The sequence below is a fragment of the Nerophis ophidion genome, linkage group LG12 (assembly GCF_033978795.1).
Source record: "Nerophis ophidion isolate RoL-2023_Sa linkage group LG12, RoL_Noph_v1.0, whole genome shotgun sequence".
Taxonomy (NCBI): Eukaryota; Metazoa; Chordata; class Actinopteri; order Syngnathiformes; family Syngnathidae; genus Nerophis; species Nerophis ophidion.
The window spans coordinates 18,915,463-18,937,875 of NC_084622.1; the positions used below are offsets into that span (position 1 = coordinate 18,915,463).

General features: G+C 41.6%; 1 protein-coding gene across 1 annotated transcript in view; it reads right to left on the reverse strand.

Moving 5' to 3' along the window:
• Window positions 1-22,413, reverse strand: part of si:dkey-106n21.1 (solute carrier family 23 member 1) — a 115,855-nt gene that overhangs the window by 62,171 nt on the left and 31,271 nt on the right. Inside the window, exon 3 of the mRNA XM_061916994.1 lies at window positions 17,235-17,392. Coding sequence (XP_061772978.1) covers window positions 17,235-17,392 — 158 coding nt within the window. The remainder of the gene's footprint in view (window positions 1-17,234; window positions 17,393-22,413) is intronic.

Here is a 22,413-nt window from a genome sequence, read left to right on the forward strand (position 1 = left end):
TTTTATTTGGAGCTTGTTTGGTACTTTTGTCTTTGTAAAATGTATGACTTTTGTCTTTCCAACAGAGAATCTTAAACCTCAAGCCGTTCCCCAGTCTTGAACATTATTTACCACTTTGTTAGTTTTTTGATTATTTCTTTTGACTCTAAATAATATACTAGTCTTTCATTAATCTTTTTTTTTTTTCCATTACTTTTCCCCAAATTTATAATTTCCTGCCTCTTCCGGGTCTTACCCTGACTTGCATATTGGAATTGTTACCGCTAATTTTCCCCTCTGCCGGTCATTCTCCTTCTTCATATATCCTGTCATATCATTTCAAGACCACTTCTTTGACGATGCCACCTAAGTTTTTGATCATTTGATAACCCGCTAGGTCTTTCCCCGGTGACGTATTTTTAACCTTTTTCAAAATTCGAACCATTTCATTCAAAGAAAATGTCATATCCATAGTGTTGGTAAAGCTATTAACGTTGTCTTCCATCATTTCCCCAATATTTAAACTCATTGTTTTTTCTCTCTTTTGTTTTTCCACATTTCTCAAATTATCATTACTGTGAACTTTAACAAATGTTTTTGCTAAAGGTTCTGCTGTTTCTTTACCCGTGACTACATCTTCTTTGATAAATGTGGCACATCATCCTCTTTACCCTTCATTCCTATCTTTACGAATCGTTATATATCCTTTTATTATAAAGTTTAATTTTGGCTTCAGCCCTGTTTCTTGAATACAAATTATACGTGGTTTAGTTTTCATATTTTTAATATATCCCTTTAATTCATGTTCGGTTGCTATCAAACTTCTGGCATTCCACCGGACAATTAACAGGGTGTTGGAATGTGGTGACATGACTCCGTCACGTCTACTCTCCGTAGTACGGCTTGCACCCGGTACCAAGATAGTTCTTTCAACAACTTTGATGCTGCTTTGACAATTATTTTGATCTTCTCAGTCTTATTTTTACTTTCATTTTGTATCAAAGCTGAGTTGTGCTCTCTGGTTTATTTTGCAAATGAACCGACAGAACATGATCATGTACAAGACTCGCCTACCCACAATGCACTGCAGCCCAACGCTCCTGGTCGGATGTTTTTTCGGGGTTCATGGAGAGATGCGGTAAAGAGTGGTAGCCAAGACACACGGTCACACACGGTCACACACGGTCACACTCGGCAATTATTTTGACCTGGGGAGCAGATATAGAGGAAAAAATGTGTCTGGGGGGCCGGGATATCTGATTTTCAGGTACAAAAAACTTCACAATGACACAAAATAAACACAACAGTTAAACCTCACACTAAAAACAAGACATTGACTTGTACGTTCAAAAGACAGAATAGAACAAGTCAAGACATGCAATGCCATCTACAAAATGTTATGTAAATGTTAGTCATTACACACGCGGCTATGGTTTTGATGTATTTGTTACAGACATGTTTACGTCAAGTAACATCACATGGTTCCATTTGCACCTTTCAACAAATCTGAAAAGGAATATTAAGAAGTAAAACTTATATTTAATCCTACCTCTTCTCCGAGCACACGGTGACCGTACATACGGGTCGAAAAATGTTGACCTAATTCAGCATTTCTCAAAGTGTGGGGAATAGAGACATGACAGGTGGGGGCTCGAGGAAAGGGAGGAAATTTTTTATTTTTGATTTTTTTTTTACTATGCTTTCATTTTCTATACACACTGTAAATCACTTTGTGATTCTGTCTGTGAAATCCGCCATATAAATAAATGTAAATTACTTATTTTTCCTGTAGGCTTTAAATTTCTCGGCAGGAGCGAAAGTTTGACAGACATAGCAACAGTAACTTTTGCAGGCAGGGCTAAGAGGAACAAACTTTCGCGCGGATGGGTAGCAGGCTAATGTGCGAACCACAATTACACAAAATGGATACATTTGCAACTCGCACCTCAAAGGTCTGCGGAGAAACAAAAATATGACGGGTCTAATCAACCAAAAAGTCAACCTAAAAGAAAATATGGCGAAGGGTATCTTGCTCTTGGATTCACGGCAGCGGAGGTGGGGGCAGAGGAGAGACCCCTGTGTGTTCTTTGTCTAAAACGGCTAGCAGCAGACAGCCTGAGACCCAACAAAGCAAAGAGACAACTCGAGACCACACATGATGTCCAATAAATTGTTTTGTTGGGGCGATGGGGGTAGGTGGGCCTTGAGTCTAAAGTGGTGATGACAGAAAAAAAAAAAGTTTGAGAAGCCCTGACCTAATTGTACGGATCTCACTTTAAACGGCAAACCGATCATTTAAATGTTTTCACTTTGAATATGAAACGAGGAGTAAAATGTACAATATTATCAATTATTTCACAAGGACATGTTTTAAGGATATCGTACAGTATAATTAAATCTAAAATGAATGTGATCACTTTCAGGATCATTTTATTTTTAGCCAGTAAACAACTGTTATGTACTTTTGAATCGGGTTTTCAAAAAAAAAAAAAAGGGAGGGACAATCAAGGATCAACAATGGCACGACTTTCACTAACTTGCGTGAGGTCAAAAGACAAGAGATTTTAGACCAATGCTGCTTTGGATCTGTTCCTGCTAAACTAGTAAGTGACTTTCAATGCTCAAATCAGAATAATAATACAAATTTTAGCTACTGGAAATTTGTGTGGTAGCAATAAATACCCACCAGCGCGATACTTCGCAGTTCCACACTGACCAACCACGCAACAAACTCAAAAGAACTGTACAAGGAAAAAACAATGCAGTGACTTCAAACTGCAAATATAAGGTTTGAGTAAAATATGTAGGTTGGTGTGAATGTTGTCCGTCTATCTATGTTGACCCTGCAATGAGGGGGCGACTTGTCCAGGGTGTACACCTCCTTCCACCCGATTGTAGCTGAGATAGGCGCCAGCGACCCCCACGTCCCCAAAAGGGAATAAGTGGTAGAAAACGAATGTAGGTTCCTACTGTGGAAAGTTCAGTAATACAGAATCATTGTGGCATTATCGTGTCAGTTGGACGCTATATGCGCTAGTCCTCATGGTAAATGTGGTTTTCCTTTTGGGAAAACGCCATCGCTTTGGTTCACTGGTGCGGCCAATATAAACCAAAACTGAAAATTCTTAAGTGGGGCTTTAAGTAGAGTTTATAAATCTTGTATCTGTGCCACATATAGCCTTATTTCAGTGTCAACAGTCTCCAGCTTACTTGCTACACATGTTTTGGCTCTGCCCATCCCTGTGCAGTTATTGGACCGACATTTTTAATACTTTGTCTCTTGTTGTAATTACCTACTAGGCCTTCTTTGCCTTTATTTGATGTTGTATCTTTATGTTAGCAATTGGGACTTTTTGAATGAAATTGTCTGTGGCTCCATGTTAACGAAGTTGCCTGTACTATTTGACTGATGCATTTTATTGATTGATTTATTATTTTTCTTTCTTTTTCGTTTTGTCTCCTCAGAAAAAAAATTTGGTAACTTTGTTTGTTTTATAACTTGTGCCAGGATAGCAGTAATTGCACAAAGGCATTCTTCTTCTTTTAGTTTTCTGACAGCACGTAGGCGTTTGCATCAACTTTCGTCTTTTTAACAAATGGGTAAAGGGGGAATGATGTATGCCGTAAAACTAGTTGGCACATTTAATATTTAATAATAATGAATATTGTAAAATTCTATAATTTTTGTTATTTAAAGGGGAAAACCCGATTCAAAAGTACATAACAGTTGTTTACTGGCTAAAAATAAAATGATCCTGAAAGTGATCACATTCATTTTGGATTTAATTATACTGTACGATATCCTTAAAACATGTCCTTGTGAAATAATTGATAATATTGTACATTTTACTCCTCGTTTCATATTCAAAGTGAAAACATTTAAATGATCGGTTTGCCGTTTAAAGTGAGATCCGTACAATTAGGTCAGGGCTTCTCAAACTTTTTTTTTTTCTGTCATCACCACTTTAGACTCAAGGCCCACCTACCCCCATCGCCCCAACAAAACAATTTATTGGACATCATGTGTGGTCTCGAGTTGTCTCTTTGCTTTGTTGGGTCTCAGGCTGTCTGCTGCTAGCCGTTTTAGACAAAGAACACACAGGGGTCTCTCCTCTGCCCCCACCTCCGCTGCCGTGAATCCAAGAGCAAGATACCCTTCGCCATATTTTCTTTTAGGTTGACTTTTTGGTTGATTAGACCCGTCATATTTTTGTTTCTCCGCAGACCTTTGAGGTGCGAGTTGCAAATGTATCCATTTTGTGTAATTGTGGTTCGCACATTAGCCTGCTACCCATCCGCGCGAAAGTTTGTTCCTCTTAGCCCTGCCTGCAAAAGTTACTGTTGCTATGTCTGTCAAACTTTCGCTCCTGCCGAGAAATTTAAAGCCTACAGGAAAAATAAGTAATTTACATTTATTTATACGGCGGATTTCACAGACAGAATCACAAAGTGATTTACAGTGTGTATAGAAAATGAAAGCATAGTAAAAAAAAAATAAAAAATAAAAAATTTCCTCCCTTTCCTCGAGCCCCCACCTGTCATGTCTCTATTCCCCACACTTTGAGAAATGCTGAATTAGGTCAACATTTTTCGACCCGTATGTACGGTCACCGTGTGCTCGGAGAAGAGGTAGGATTAAATATAAGTTTTACTTCTTAATATTCCTTTTCAGATTTGTTGAAAGGTGCAAATGGAACCATGTGATGTTACTTGACGTAAACATGTCTGTAACAAATACATCAAAACCATAGCCGCGTGTGTAATGACTAACATTTACATAACATTTTGTAGATGGCATTGCATGTCTTGACTTGTTCTATTCTGTCTTTTGAACGTACAAGTCAATGTCTTGTTTTTAGTGTGAGGTTTAACTGTTGTGTTTATTTTGTGTCATTGTGAAGTTTTTTGTACCTGAAAATCAGATATCCCGGCCCCCCAGACACATTTTTTCCTCTATATCTGCTCCCCAGGTCAAAATAATTGCCGAGTGTGACCGTGTGTGACCGTGTGTGACCGTGTGTCTTGGCTACCACTCTTTACCGCATCTCTCCATGAACCCCGAAAAAACATCCGACCAGGAGCGTTGGGCTGCAGTGCATTGTGGGTAGGCGAGTCTTGTACATGATCATGTTCTGTCGGTTCATTTGCAAAATAAACCAGAGAGCACAACTCAGCTTTGATACAAAATGAAAGTAAAAATAAGACTGAGAAGATCAAAATAATTGTCAAAGCAGCATCAAAGTTGTTGAAAGAACTATCTTGGTACCGGGTGCAAGCCGTACTACGGAGAGTAGACGTGACGGAGTCATGTCACCACATTCCAACACCCTGTTAATTGTCCGGTGGAATGCCAGAAGTTTGATAGCAACCGAACATGAATTAAAGGGATATATTAAAAATATGAAAACTAAACCACGTATAATTTGTATTCAAGAAACAGGGCTGAAGCCAAAATTAAACTTTATAATAAAAGGATATATAACGATTCGTAAAGATAGGAATGAAGGGTAAAGAGGATGATGTGCCACATTTATCAAAGAAGATGTAGTCACGGGTAAAGAAACAGCAGAACCTTTAGCAAAAACATTTGTTAAAGTTCACAGTAATGATAATTTGAGAAATGTGGAAAAACAAAAGAGAGAAAAAACAATGAGTTTAAATATTGGGGAAATGATGGAAGACAACGTTAATAGCTTTACCAACACTATGGATATGACATTTTCTTTGAATGAAATGGTTCGAATTTTGAAAAAGGTTAAAAATACGTCACCGGGGAAAGACCTAGCGGGTTATCAAATGATCAAAAACTTAGGTGGCATCGTCAAAGAAGTGGTCTTGAAATGATATGACAGGATATATGAAGAAGGAGAATGACCGGCAGAGGGGAAAATTAGCGGTAACAATTCCAATATGCAAGTCAGGGTAAGACCCGGAAGAGGCAGGAAATTATAAATTTGGGGAAAAGTAATGGAAAAAAAAAAAAGATTAATGAAAGACTAGTATATTATTTAGAGTCAAAAGAAATAATCAAAAAACTAACAAAGTGGTAAATAATGTTCAAGACTGGGGAACGGCTTGAGGTTTAAGATTCTCTGTTGGAAAGACAAAAGTCATACATTTTACAAAGACAAAAGTACCAAACAAGCTCCAAATAAAAACTCTAAGGTGAAAATATAGAAGAGGTACAAGTATTTAAATATTTAGGAATATGGTTTGATAAAAATATGAACTAGTCAACCCACATCAGCAAAATAGATTTGATTAGATTAGATTAGATAGTACTTTATTTATTCCTTCAGGAGTGTTCCTTCCGGAAAATAAAAAAATAGGGGAAAAAGTAAAAAGGTGTTAAATATAATGAGGTCTTTGAGGGGTAATGATTGGGGGGCTGATAGGTTAACGTTGAAAACAATACATGTATATATTTATAACTTTAATTCCATCTGTTATTGATTACGGATGCATTATTTACCAATCTGCTTCAAAAACATGACTTGGGAAAATAGACCGGATCCAGTCACAGGCTTTAAGGTTATGTTGTGGAGCTACTACATCGACCCTAGTGCCAGTATTACAAGTAAAAATGAACGAAAAACCTTTGGACAAGAGGAGAGATCAACTCTCAGCAGTTTATCGGGCAACTTTAAAAGGATCCAAGCAAGGATATCCGACTTGTCCAGTGCTACCAATCTGCCAAGAAAAAGAGAAAACAAAAAAGAATAGTTTTGGGTGGATTATAGGAGACATATGTAATAAAGTTAAAATTGACAATATTAAAGTTAGTCCTACAGTACCAATGCCTGCAATACCACCGTGGATGTTTGATAACCCAAAAGAAAACATGCAATTACTAAAGAATAGAAATTTAAATAGTTACCGGATAGAAAAATGGATTGAGATATGATATATACGGATGCATCAAAAACTATATAAAAAAAAATAAAGGTAAGAGCTGTAGCAGTTATCCCACAAGGAAACATAGTATTAAATAAAATAATCAGTGATAAACTATCTGTTTTTACGGGGGAATTGGTAGCAATTTATATGGCAGTTAACTGGATAGAGGAAAACAAAGCAAGGAAAGTAGTTGTGTGCTCGCAGTCCAACAGTGCATTGATGAGCATAAAAAAACATAGCATCAGAAACAAGACAAGATTTAGTTTATGAAATAGTTCAGGTAATCTATAGAATAAATAAAGCGGGAGGTGTGGTAACATTTCTTTGGGTTCCTTGGAAGATATTGTAGGATGGAATTCACAACACATAGGATATAAAGCATTATACACGTATTTAAAAAACATTGGGTTAAATAAAAGAATATAGAGTAGGGATCCATCTTGATCCACACTCCATTTCAACCAGAAGGTTGCTTGGCGGAAACAACCGCCCACCTCCGGAATCAGTCCCCGCCCATTCCCCTTAGGCGCGAAATTCATTTGAGCGAAAGACATTAGAGTGAGAGGAGCTCTTTAAAGCTCCTGAGAATCTTAAAAAGCTTACAGAAAACGAGAAAAACTTACAGCGGGTGCCTGTCGGACATTCACCGTCGTTTTCGATGATTTCCCCTCGGAGCAAGGATTCGATGTCTGGAGTCTTTGGCGCAATCAAGCCTTCTCCTCTGCCTGGAACGGCCGTTGACGGACCCGCCAGCTTTAAGGGAGACGAGCGAGCCGGAGATGTAAGTAAATATATGTATATATGTATCGTATACCGCATGTTTTTTTTCTTGTAAAATGAGAATCATTTGACTCACCAGACTGCGATTGTGTTAAAACGATCGCGTTAGGATCTTACGGCAAATCCTCTATAAAACAAAATAATGAATACACACAATATTAAATAATTCGAAGGTTTAAACACACCTCGATAATCATCTTCCAACTTTGTAAGACCGTTTAAGCAAAGTTCATCGTCTTTCACTTCGTCGTCATCGGCTGGTAAAAAAAAAAGTATTACAACGTCGTACAAGTGCAATGCTTTTAACGTTTAAATGCTTAAATGGAGTTAAACCAATGTCTAATAACATGGTAAAGCAGAGGTAATGGTGTGTGTGTGTGTGTGTGTGTGTGTGTGTGTGTGTGTGCGTGTGTGTGTGTATGTGTGTGTGTGTGCGTGCGTGCGTGCGTGTGTGCGTGCGTGCGTGTCCTGTTGTTTCAGACGATCGTAAACATTTAAACTGTCAGATGGGTGGCCAGTTGCTATTCATACGACATTCTCAAGCTTCCATAAAAACTGAACCCTCCTTTGTACCCCAAACTGACCTGTTGATTCAAACGACCGTAAAGAACAGTTGCTACGTGACACTGTGTTCTGCGATAGTTTTTTCCATCTGTTTAAATATGTTTTCGTGAGGTATGGAAGTTGTTTCAGTGCGTACGAATGTGTGTGTGTGTGTGTGTGTGTGTGTGTGTGTGTGCGTGTGTGCGTGTGTGCGTGTGTGCGTGTGTGCGTGTGTGCGTGTGTGCGTGCGTGTGTGTGTGCGTGTGTGTGTGTGTGTGTGTGTGTGTGTGCGTGTGTGTGTGTGCGTGTCCACCAAAAACTTCCCAATCCACGGTAGATAACGATGAAAATATCGAGAAAGGGCTTCCGTCTCTTCTTTCTTTTAGCTGAAATAAGCAGATATCACCCATTTCGTATCTGAATACAAATCCAAAAGATCCCTCCATCCCGTACGCATCCAAGTCCCATTTCTCACGCAAAGACTCGGTCGGCGGCATCTGAATACGATTTAGAAACACTCGACTTTTTTGCGGAGCGTCAATGTAAGTTTTATTATTTTTATAAATCGAAACAGGCGTTTCACTAATCATGACCGAATCGAACAAAGTCTTTACGCTAACGTATAAAGCTCCAAATAATGACTAAGCCTTACACCGCCCTTTTGTACCCCTCCTCTGCGTGTGTGTGTGTGTGTGTGTGTGTGTGTGTGTGTGTGTGTGTGTGTGTGTGTGTGTGTGTGTGTGTGTGTGTGTGTGTGTGTGTGTGAAGTGCGTGCGTGTCCACATCTCCACACGTAACATTCCCAGCCATCAATACATCGAAATCTGAAAGTTGTTTCAAACGATCGTAAACATTTAAACTATCAAATATATGGTCACATGCTGCTCAGATGACATTGCTTTCTTAAAAAAACTGAACCCTCCTCTGTTCCCTGTCAGGTCTTAACTCCACCCTCTTCCTGGTTTAACCACTCCCACCGCAGGTCTTAACTCTGCCCTCTTTCTGTTTAAAACTCCACCCTCTTCCTGGTTTAACCACTCCCACCGCAGGTCTTAACTCCACCCTCTTCCGGGTAAGCCACACCCACTTGACCTTGACATTTGAACCTGACATTTGAACCTGACCTTTAACCTTGACCTTTAACCTTGACCCCTCATAAATCATTAACCTTTGAACTTGACCCCTCATAAATCATTGACCTTTGACCTTGAGGGGTCATAAATCATTGATTTATGGGGGGTCATAAATCACTTTTGACTAAAGGTAGGGACTTAACTTCTCTACCAAGTGTTTGAGTCTGCAAGTTGACGTGACGTGCAAGTAAGTTATGGAAATATGATACATCTGATTTATAATCCATTCCTATTAACTTCTGCTAGGGTGTTAAAATCGTTTTCATTTAGGCCCACATCACCTTTAAGGGACGGATATCAGACGCTCCAAGGGGGGAAAAAATAAATTCCAAAGTCCCGGGAGGACTCGCGGGTGGGTCGCCAGGCCATATGTCCCCAGGGACGAGCCAAGTGGTGTCAGCGAGTTGAACGGCGCTGCAGCTGGCGAGGCAGGCGCCGACGGAAGAGCGAGGTGGCGTGCGTGAGCAACAGTGGTACAGCAGCTGTAAGGATCCACACCCGGGTCCTAAGCGCGGAGGGCATCCATAAAAAAGCCATTTGTGGTTAATGAGGAGGTGAGCTGGAGGTTGGCAGACTGCTGGGCTGGCGGTCTAGCTGGCTGCAGCGCAAGGGGAGAGGCTGGAGCTGACTGCAGAGCTGGAGGCCAAGCTGGCTGTGTCACGGAAGGGCCCGATGGAGACGAGGGGTGCGTCGGGGGAAGACTTGCTGGAGACGAAGATAACGTCGTCTTAGGAAAACTTGCTGGAGACGAGGGAGGCGGCGTTATGGTAGGACCTGCTGCAGACGAGGATGGTGTTGTGGGAAGACTTGCTGGAGAAGAGGGTGGCGGCGTTGTGGGCAGACCTGCTGCAGGTGAGGATGTCGTTGTTGTGAGAAGACCTGCTGCAGTCGAGGATGGCGGTGTTGTGGGAAGATTTGCTGGAGATTAGAAGGGCGGCGTTGTGGAAGACCTGCTGGCGACGAGGATGGCAGCATTGTGGGAAGATCCACTGGTGACGAGGATGGCAGCATTGTGGGAAGAACCGCAGGAGATGAAGATAACGTCGTCGTGGGAAGACTTGCTGGAAACCCGGATAACGACGTCCTGGAGACTAGGATGGCGGCTTTGTGGGAAGACCCGCTGGAGATGAAGATGGCGGCTTCGTGGGAAGATTTGCTGGAGATTAGAAGGGCGCCGTTGTGAGAAGACCTGCTGGAGACAAGGATAATGGCATCGTGGAAAGACTTGCTGGAGACTAGGATGGCGGCGTTGTGGGAAGACCTGCTGGAGATGTGGATGGCGGTGTTATGGGGAGGGTCGCTGGAGATAAGAATGGAAGCGTCTTTGGAAGACCTGCTGGAGACGAAGACGACGGCATTATGGGAAGACCCGCTGGAGACAAGGATGGCGGCGTCGTGGTAAGACTTGCTGGAGACAAGAATGGCGGTGTCGTGGAAAGACTTGCTCGAGACTAGAATGCCGGCGTTATGGAAAGACCCGCTGGAGACAAGGATGGCGGCATTGTGGGAAGAACCGCTGTAGATGAGGATAACGGCGTTGTGAGAAGACTTGCTGGAAACCAGGATAACAGCGTCCTGGGAAGACTCTCTAGAGACTGGGACTGCGGCTTTGCGGGAAGACCCGCTGGAGATGAGGATGGCGGCATCTTTGGAAGACCTGCTGGAGACAAGGATGGCGGGATTGTAGGAATACCTGCCGGGGGTGAGGATAACGGCGTTGTCGGAAGACTCTCTGGAGACAAGGATAGCAGCATCGTGGAAAGACTTGCTGGAGACTAGGATGGCAGTGTCGTGGGAAGACCTGCTGGAGACAAGGATGGCGGCATCGTGGGAAGACCCGCTGGAGATGAGGATGGCAGTGTCGTGGGAAGACTCCCTGGATACGAGGATGGCGGCATTGTGGGAAGAACCCCTGGTGACTAGGATGGCGGCTTTGTGGGAAGACCCACTGGAGATGAAGATGGCGGCGTCGTGGGAAGATTTGCTGGAGATTAGAAGGGCGCCGTTGTGAGAAGACCTGCTGGAGACGAGGATAATGGCATCGTGGAAAGACTTGCTGGAGACTAGGATGGCGGCGTTGTGGGAAGACCTGCTGGAGATGTGGATGGCGGTGTTATGAGAAGGCCTGCTGGAGATAAGAATGGACGCGTCTTTGGAAGACCTGCTGGAGACGAAGACGACGGCATTGTGGGAAGACCCGCTGGAGACAAGGATGGCGGCGTCGTGGTAAGACTTGCTGGAGACGTGGATGGAGCTGTCGTGGAAAGACTTGTTCGAGACTAGAATGCCGGCGTTATGGAAAGACCCGCTGGAGACAAGGATGGCGGCATTGTGCTGTAGATGAGGATAACGGCGTTGTGAGAAGACTTGCTGGAAACCAGGTTAACAGCGTCCTGGGAAGACTTTCTGGAGACTGGGACGACGGCTTTGTGGGAAGACCCGCTGGAGATGAGGATGGCGGCATCTTTGGAAAACCTGCTGGAGACGAGGATGGCGATGCCGGAGGTGTGGATAACGGCATTGTCGGAAGACTCATTGGAGACAAGGATGGCGGCATCGTGGGAAGACTTGCTGGAGACTAGGATGGCGAAATTGTAGGAAGACTTGCTGGAGACTAGGATGGCAGTGTCGTGGGAAGACTCGCTGGATACGAGGATGGCGGCATTGTGGGAAGAACCGCTGGAGATGAGGAAAACAACGGCGTGGGAGGACTTGCTGGAATCCAGGATAACGGTGTCCTGGGAAGACTTTCTGGAGACTAGGATGCCGGCTTTGTGGGAAGACCTGATGGAGATGAGGATGGCGGTGTCAAAGCTGGAGTGAGCTTCACTTGACCGGGCATCTAAGCTGGTGCGGGCGTGGCTGCTTAGGCGAGCTCGGCTGGAACTGGGGGAGATGTTGGCATCGGCTGACCCGCTACCAAACATGATGGTTCCTACACTTCCAGCTCCCCCAGCACCTTCTGTTATCAGTCATCCATCCACGCCAAACTGTACTACTCCGGAGGTACTGGAGCAGGAAGTGGTGCCGGAGCCAACAGCGCCCCCACTGGTGGAGAAGCAGGCAGCGACCTCGGTGGAAAGAGCTCTGCTTGCCCCGCTGAACTATATAGTCTCTTCCTCTATGTCGGGGGTGACCAAGCTACGGCCCGCCGGCCAAATGTGGCATGTTGGAATGTACGTTTTGGCCTGCGAGATGTCACCAGTTGAATAAGGAAATCTGTCTCCAGTTTAATTTTAAAAATCTGACAGCATAAATGCTTCACGTGTTCCGCCATCTTAAAGGTTGACGTGAGTGATTCAGGTCAATCACCATGAATTGTAGTTTAATGTCTACACTGTTACGGCTAGGACGCCTGCCAACGCCGTTCATCTGTCTGCGCGCTCCTCGGGACACGCCCACGGCCGTGTATATCCAGGAACGCGCCGTGCGCGTCTCCGCCCTGCAGCAGCCACCAGGTGCAATCCTTTTCCAGCAATCAACACACCTGTCCTTGATCAGCGATCTGCCTTCTTAAGCCTGGACAACCTGCCATCACTCGCCAGAGTATAGACTTCTGTACCTGTGTAAGCATCCTGTATCTGGCTTCCATCCCGCGTACTCGCTCTTCCCCTGCGACTCTCGTGTTCCGTTGTCTTCGAGCAGCGCTCCCCGTGTTCTCCTGTGACCCCCTGTTGTTCCCCTTGCCTCCCGGACTGCCCTTTTGGATTCTCGACCTCCCGCTTGGACACGTTTCTCTCGACGCCTCTCGTTCGCCCTGGATCCTCTGCCTGCCCCACGGACTTCTGTGTTCTTTCGTCTCTTCACAACATTTGGTAACACACACCTCAGCTAAATACTTCACATAGTCTGTCACCCATTCCCTTTTGGTTCTAGTTCACACTCCATTTCCTTAGTTTATTTTCTATTGTTTTAAGTACATATATATATATATCAAATAAATCTTTGGACATTACTGCAACTTGGTGTCAGTCTGCCGTCATTTCCCCCTGTTTAAACCACAACATACACAGCACAGCATTGACTTGTATGACCCAGTCCAAACAACCTTCCCAGTCATGACGCGGACTGTAACCAACACACAAAGTCGGGGCGAGGTCACACAAAACACAACCTGTTCACTGACTTTTGTGGATGTTACAAAACAGGTCCAAGCACAGCACATCATTCAAAATGACACCAGTTTCAACCTCCCGCAACGCATGATGGGAAAACCACTCTCCACACGTTTTAGCGGCTGAAGTATTCCCGTCAAAGCCGTGCGTTGGCGCGCTGAAAAGGACGCGGAGCAGATAAAGACGAGGTGTCTGATTGCCGAGTGTTGGCCCGGCATCTCGCTCACGTTGCCGGCTCTGACCTGCGTGGGCCGGGTGCTCCCACAAAAGCCTCCATTATTTGCTCAGGTTTCCAGCAGGAGCCGAGTGGCCTCCTTTGTGCGCTGTGTGGGAAGTGGGGCCTGACAAAGAGTCACCGTGGATGCATCATCTCCCTGTGGGACACCCCGTCACTGCACCACCCACAGGAAGTCAGTCCTGCAGCCCGGCACCTGCTCCAGACCTCCTTGGGTGGTGCGGCACACATGTTCTCTACCACCGTTGACGTTCTTCATGAGGATCAATAAGCAACTTCAAATCATAACGACTCTCAATGTTAGTGATTAGGGACACATTAGTTATGGTTAATAACACCTTAATTACATGTTGAGAAGCCTACAACCAGAAAACAACGCCATTAATCGCATGTTACTTATATGTATACGCACAATACAGTATACACACAGTACTGTATACACACAAAGTACTGTACACAGTACTGTATACACAGTACACTATACACACAGTACTGTATACACAGTACTGTACACACACAGTATAGTATACAAATAGCACTGTACAGACACCATACACTACACATAAAGTACTGTACACAGTACAGTATACACACAGTACTGTATACACACAGTACTGTATACACAAAGTACTGTATGCACACAGTAATGTATACACACAGTACACTACACACACAGTACTGTACATAGTAAAGTATACACTCAATACAGTTTACACACAGTACTGTATACACACAGTAATGTATACATAAAGTACTATATACACACACACTAATGTATACACACAGTACAGTATACATGCAGTAATGTACAGTACACACACAGTACAGTATACACACACAGCACTGTACACACACAGTACAGTGCACACACAGTAATGTATACACAGTATCACACACACAGTACAGTATAGTACAGTATACACAAAGTAATGTATACATACAGTACTGTATACACACTGTAATTATACATACAGTAATGTATACACACTACAGTAAACACACAGTACAGTATACACACAATAATGTATACACACAGCACTGTACACATGCAGTTACAACGTGACCAATAAAGGACACATTTAAAGGACACCAGTTACAACGTGACCAATAAAGGACACATTTAAAGGACACCAGTTACAACGTGACCAATAAAGGACACATTTAAAAGGACACCAGTTACAATGTGACAACTAAAGGACACATTTAAAGGACACCAGTTACAACGTGACCAATAAAAGACACATTTAAAAGGACACCAGTTACAACATGACCAATAAAGGACACATTTAAAGGACACCCGTTACAACGTGACCAATAAAGGACACGTTTAAAAGGACACCAGTTAGAACGTGACCAATAAAGGACACGTTTAAAAGGACACCAGTTACAACGCGACCAATAAAGGACACATTTAAAGGACACCAGTTACAACATGACCAATAAAGGACACATTTAAAGGACACCAGTTACAACGTGACCAATAAAGGACACATTTAAAAGGACACCAGATACAATGTGACCAATATAGGACACATTTAAAGGACACCAGTTACAACGTGACCAATAAAGGAGACATTTAAAGGACTCCAGTTACAACGTGACCAATAAAGGACACCTGTTACAACGTGACCAATAAAAGACACACTGGGTTATCACTGTCACCGACGTCCCACTGGTTGTGAATTTTCCTTGCCCTTATGTGGGCCTACCGAGGATGTCGTAGTGGTTTGTGTTGTGGTTTGTGCAGCCCTTTGAGACACTAGTGATTTAGGGCTATATAAGTAAACATTGATTGATTGATTGATTGATTGATTGATTGATTGATTGATTGATTGACATTTAAAAGGACACCAGTTACAATGTGACAACTAAAGGACACATTTAAAGGACACCAGTTACAACGTGACCAATAAAGGACACGTTTAAAAGGACACCAGTTACAAAGTGACCAATAAAGGACACATTTAAAGGACACCAGTTACAACGTGACCAATATAGGACACATTTAAAGGCCACCAGTTACAACGTGACCAATAAAGGACACATTTAAAGGACACCAGTTACAACGTGACCAATAAAGGACACGTTTAAAGGACACCAGTTACAACGTGACCAATAAAGGACACGTTTAAAAGGACACCAGTTACAACGTGACCAATAAAGGACACGTTTAAAAGGACACCAGTTAGAACGTGACCAATAAAGGACACATTTAAAGGACACCAGTTACAACATGACCAATAAAGGACACATTTAAAGGACACCAGTTTCAACGTGACCAATAAAGGACACATTTAAAAGACACCAGTTACAACATGACCAATAAAGAACACATTTAAAGGACACCAGTTACAACGTGTCCAATAAAGGACACGACATTGTGAGCCGAAGGTTTGGAACAAAAAGTTTCTCATGTTTAGACGTCAGTCCTGCTAACCTTTTTTTGACAAGTAGGGTCACATTGTTGTCAGCGCGTGCGGAACTGCCTCGTATGGGCGTGGCCACGTAAATGAACTGCCTCGTATGGGTGTGGCCATGTAAATGAACTGCCTCGTATGGGCGTGGCCACGTAAATGAACTGCCATGTATGGGCGTGGCCACGTAAATTAACTGCCTCGTCTGGCTGTGGCCATGTAAATGAACTGCCTCGTATGGGTGTGGCCATGTAAATGAACTGCCTCGTATGGGTGTGGCCATGTAAATGAACTGCCTTATATGGGCGTGGCCACGTACAGGTTGTGGACCCCCGCTCTGCTTTGGGAGTCATGTCTTCAAGGATGACGCAATGTTAGCACGTTTGTTCATTCAAGACTACTTCAGCTTCACTAAACACACTGAAACAGTCAAGTTTTGGACTTGGATTTGAACTTGGACTTGGAGGAAGGCCATGAGTGATATTAATTACACCGACCGTTTTCATGGAAGGCAGAAATTGCCAGAAAGCACAAAGTGTGTTGCCGCTCTTAAGGAGTCCATAGTGGACTAAAAGTGACTTGATGATGTCTCCTGTAAACGTAAACATTCATGACGTCTCATGTAAACATGCATGTTGGTGATGTCTCCTGTCAACGTGCACATTGATGATGTCTCCTGTCAACGTGCACATTGATGATGTCTCCTGTCAACGTGCACGTTTATGATGTCTCCTGTCAACGTGCACGTTGATGACGTCTCCTGTAAATGTGCACGTTGATGACGTTTCCTGTAAACGTGAACATTCATGTCTCCTCTCAACGTACACGTTGATGTCTCCTGTAAACGTGCACGTTGATGATGTCTCCTGTAAACGTGCACGTTGATGACGTTTCCTGTAAACGTGAACATTCATGTCTCCTGTCAACGTGCACGTTGATGACGTCTCCTGTAAACGTGCACGTTGATGTTGTTTCCTGTAAATGTGAACATTCATGCCTCCTGTAAACGTGCACGTTGATGACGTCTCCTATAAACGTGCACGTTGATGACGTCTCCTGTAAACGTGCGCGGTGATGAGGTCTCCTGTCAACGTGCACGTTGGCGATCAGCACACTTCCTGCCCCAGGTGTGTCTCACCTGACGCCGATGGCGGTCTGCAGCAGCGTGCTGAGGCCCGACACGAAGAAGATGGTGCAGATGAGCTGGCTCTTGGCCAGGTTGTTGTCTCCGATGCACAGCGGCTCGGCCAAGATGAGCGGGATGGCGATGATGCCGCCAAACGCCAGCACGTAATGCTGCGGAGAGACGCCATCTTGGATGAAACATTTCCCCTCAAGAGGAAGAAAGTGAAAGAGGAGTCAAACTCCAACCACGTTCATCATCAGTTATCTGTTGTCTTCAGAGGGAGACCAAACCTCTGTTTCAGGAGCAAAACAGCATCTGGATGGTCTTACAAAAACTCTCAGGACTTTCCTGTCCAGAAGGTTCTACCAGCTGACACGTGGTCATGAGAATGTAGAGGTTTTGACTTATAAAGGAGCAGGAGAAATGGACCAGCAGTAGGAAACGAAGGGATGGATTTGCTACGTGATGCTTGATTATGTGTGTAAATCTTGTTTAGCATTTAGCAATACTGCTACTTGATGCTTAGGGTTTGACTAAAGCTGCATCTGTTTAGCACACAGCCTCTTAAACTTGGAGGTAATCCTCCTTATATTCAGGCTCAAAAATAAACCTTTCTGGATCATTATTTGTCCCAAAGTAGTCTTTGTTGTCTGCGATGAGGTGGCGACTTGTCCAGGGTATGCCCAAATTTCTGCCCGATTGTAGCTGAATAAGCGGTAGAAAACGGATGGATGGTAAGTCTTTGTTGTCTCTCATCAAATCTCCCAGGATTAGACTTAGATTTAGACAAACTTTGCCTTCTTCTTGTTATTGAAGGGAAAGTGAACGTTGGGAGGCATCTGTGGAATTAATAGGCCAAATTATGTACTATATACATTACATGTTGTTATGAATGTTGTTATGTAAACTACACAACAAGCCAAATGGACGCATGTTTCTTAACCATAGGCCCCCAATAACCATGTACACCCCAAAAATTATTTGCACCTCCATAATCATGTTCACCCCAAAAATTATTTGCACCTCAACAATCATGTACACCCCAATAATTGTTTACACCTCAACAATCATGTACACTCCAATAATTATTTACACCTCAACAATCATGTACATCCCAATAACTATTTACACCTCAACAATCATGTACACCCCAATAATTATTTACACCTCAACAATAATGTACACCCCAAAAATTATTTGCACCTCAATAATCATGTTCACCCCAATAATTATTTACACCTAAACAATCATGTACACCCCAATAATTATTTACACCTCAACAATCATGTACACCCCAAACATTATTTGCACCTCAATAATCATGTTCACCCCGATAATTATTTACACCTCAACAACCATGTACACCCCAATAATTAATTACACCTCAATAATTATGTACACCCCAATAATTATTTACACCTCAACAATCATGTACACCCCAATAATTATGTACACCTCAACAATCTTGTACACCCCAATAGTTATTTACACCTCAACAATCATGTACACCCCAATAGTTATTTACACCTCAACAATCATGTACACCCCAATAATTATTTACACCTCAACAATCATGTACACCCCAATAGTTATTTACACCTCAATAATCATGTTCACCCCAATAGTTATTTACACCTCAACAATCATGTACACCCCAATAGTTATTTACACCTCAATAATCATGTTCACCCCAATAATTATTTACACCTCAACAATCATATACACCCCAATAATTATTTGCACCGCAACAATCATGTACACCCCATTAGCCATGGACACCCCAATAATTGTTTACACCCTAATAACCATGTACACCCCAATAATTATTTACACCTAAATAATCATGTACACTCCAACAATTATGTACTCCCCAATAATTGTTTACACCCCAATAATCATGCACACCCTAATAACTATGGACACCCCAATAATTATTTACACCTCAATAACCCTATAGACCTCAATAATCATGTACACCCCAATAAGTATGGACACCCCAATAATTATTTACACCTCAATAACCCTATAGACCTCAATAATCATGTACACCCTAATAATTGTTTACACCCCAATAGTTAGTTACACCTCAATAATCATGTACAACCCGACCAATCACATAACCCCAATAATTATAGACACCCCAATAATCATGTACACCCCAATAACCATGGACACCCCAATAATTATTTACACCCCAATAACGCTATAGACCTCAATAATCATGTACACCCCAATCATAAACACCCCAATAAATATTTACACCTCAATAATCATGTGCACCCCAACAATTATGGAAACCCCAATAATTGTTTACACCTCAATAACCCTATAGACCCCAATAACCATGTAAACCCCAACAATCACATACACCCCAATAATCATGGACACCCCAATAATTATTCACAACTCAATAATTACATACACCCCAATAATTATGGACAACCCAATAATTATTTATACCCCAATTTTGATTGATTGATTGATTGATTGATACTTTTATTAGTAGATTGCACAGTACAGTTCATATTCCGTACAATTGACCACTAAATGGTAACACCCCAATAAGTTTGTCAACTTGTTTAAGTGGGGGTCCATGTTAATCAATTCATGGTACAAATATATACTATCAGCTTAATACAGTCATCACACAAGTTAATAACCCTATAGACCGCAATAATCATGTACACCAATAATCATACACCCCAATAATTATTTACACCTCAATTACCCTTAACACCTTAATAATCATGTACACCCTAATAATTGTTTACACCCAAATGATTGTTTACACCCCCATAACTATGGACACCCCAATACTGAAGTACACCCCAATCCTCCAGCGCCTGGTTGCCAGGGAGATTTAAAGCTGGCGGCAGAAGAGAAAATACAAGACAGATGTGAAGGTCAACCATACTTTTCCACGGGATGGCAGTTTAACGAGGGGAAGACTTGGGAGGAGGATCGTGTGACATCCTAAAGACCGGAGACCAGAGACCCGAGACCCGAGACCCGAGACCCGAGACCGGAGACCCGAGACCCGAGACCCGAGACCCGAGACCCGAGACCCGAGACCAGAGACCAGAGACCAGAGACCCGAGACCAGAGACCCGAGACCCGAGACCCGAGACCCGAGACCCGAGACCCGAGACCTGAGACCGGAGACCGGAGACCGGAGACCGGAGACCGGAGACCAGAGACCAGAGACCAGAGACTAGAGACTAGAGACCAGAGACTAGAGACCTGCTACTCAGTCTTCTTGGAGGGACATCTTGTCATTTGAACTATCACAGTTGAGAAGCAGGAGGCCATGTCTGATCTATCAAAACTGGCTTTTTATCATTGCATTGATGACTTGTCAGTGTGAATACATGAATGCATGTGAAAACATGAGGACAGAAATGTTATCACGTACATTAGATTGTACATTTTGTGAGAAATCTTGACATTTGACCCTCAAATGTCCCAAACGTCATATTTCTGTAAAAGGAATGAAAAAGAGGATCACCTTTTTTTTTTTATGGTAGAATTCAAGCAAATGAGTTTTTGAGTGTAAAAATAGTTGTTGTTTTTTATCGTGTGTTACTGTACCAAAAGTAGTTTTTATGGTAGAAAAATAAATAAATAAAATAAAAAACTCTCACCAGAATTTTGATGTCATTTTTGCATTTTGATGGCTTTGAACAATTCACTTTAATTTGAAAAAAAAATAAAAGTTGATTTTTTTGTTGCATTTAAGTTGAAAAGGTATGCAAGTATTTGACGTAAAGTAGGAATAGATTTAATTTGGTGTGAGAAGAGAAAGTAGTTTATGGCGGCGTAGTATTTCCATATTTCCAACGTGCCTCCACTCTGACACCAGTTTGTTGTGCAATCCACTAAACTTGTGAGCAGAATAAGAAGCGAGTCCGTCTTGGTGAACATGAGCTGCTCATCAAAACACCTTCAGTACTGGGAGGAGGAGATGCAAATACAATTATTTAGCACACGCGGTGTGATTTATCCAGACTGAAACTGTTCTGCGGGTGCTGCTTTGCGTTTTATTTGGCACGTCTGAAAAGTTGTGCAAACCGACACAGTTACACACACCAGATGTTGGAAATTCTAACGTATTCAGCAATATCATTTTATAATCTTACAGTACAAATATTAGACATATTCCGCAATATCAGTTTATAATATTATATTACAAATATTAGACATATTCAGCAATAAAATGTTATAATCTTATAGTACAAATATTACAAGTATTCAGCAATATCAATTTATAATCTTATGGGACAAATATTAGACGTATTCCTCAATATAATTTTATAATCTTATAGTACAAATATTACATGTATTTAGGAAAATCATTTCATAATCGTATAGTAAATATTAGACGCATTCAGCAATATAATTTTATAATCTTACAGTACAAATATTAGACATATTCATCAATATAATTTTATAATCTTATAGTACAAATATTACGTGTATTCAGCAAAATCATTTTATAATCTTATAGGAAATATTACACGTATTCAGCAATATAATTTTATAATCTTATAGTACAAATATTAGACGTATTCAGCAATATAATTTTATAATCTTACAGTACAAATTTTAGACATATTCATCAATATAATTTTATAATCTTATAGTACAAATATTACGTGTATTTAGCAAAATCATTTTATAATCTTATAGTAAATATTAGACGTATTCAGCAATATCATATTATAATCTTATAGTACAAATATTAGACGTATTCAGCAATATCATTTTATAATCTTACAGTACAAATTTTAGACATTCATCAATATAATTTTATAATCTTATAGTACAAATATTACATGTATTTAGCAAAATCATTTTATAGTCTTATAGTAAATATTAGACGTATTCAGCAATATAATTTTATAATCTTATAGTACAAATATTAGACGTATTCATCAATATAATTTTATAATCTTACAGTACAAATATTACGTGTATTTAGCAAAATCCTTTTATAATCTTATAGTAAATATTAGACGTATTCAGCAATATCATTTTATAATCTTATAGTACAAGTATTAGACGTATTCAACAATATAATTTTATAATCTTACAGTACAAATTTTAGACATATTCTTCAATATATATTTATAATCTTATAGTACAAATATTACGTGTATTTAGCAAAATCATTTTATAATTTTATAGTAAATAT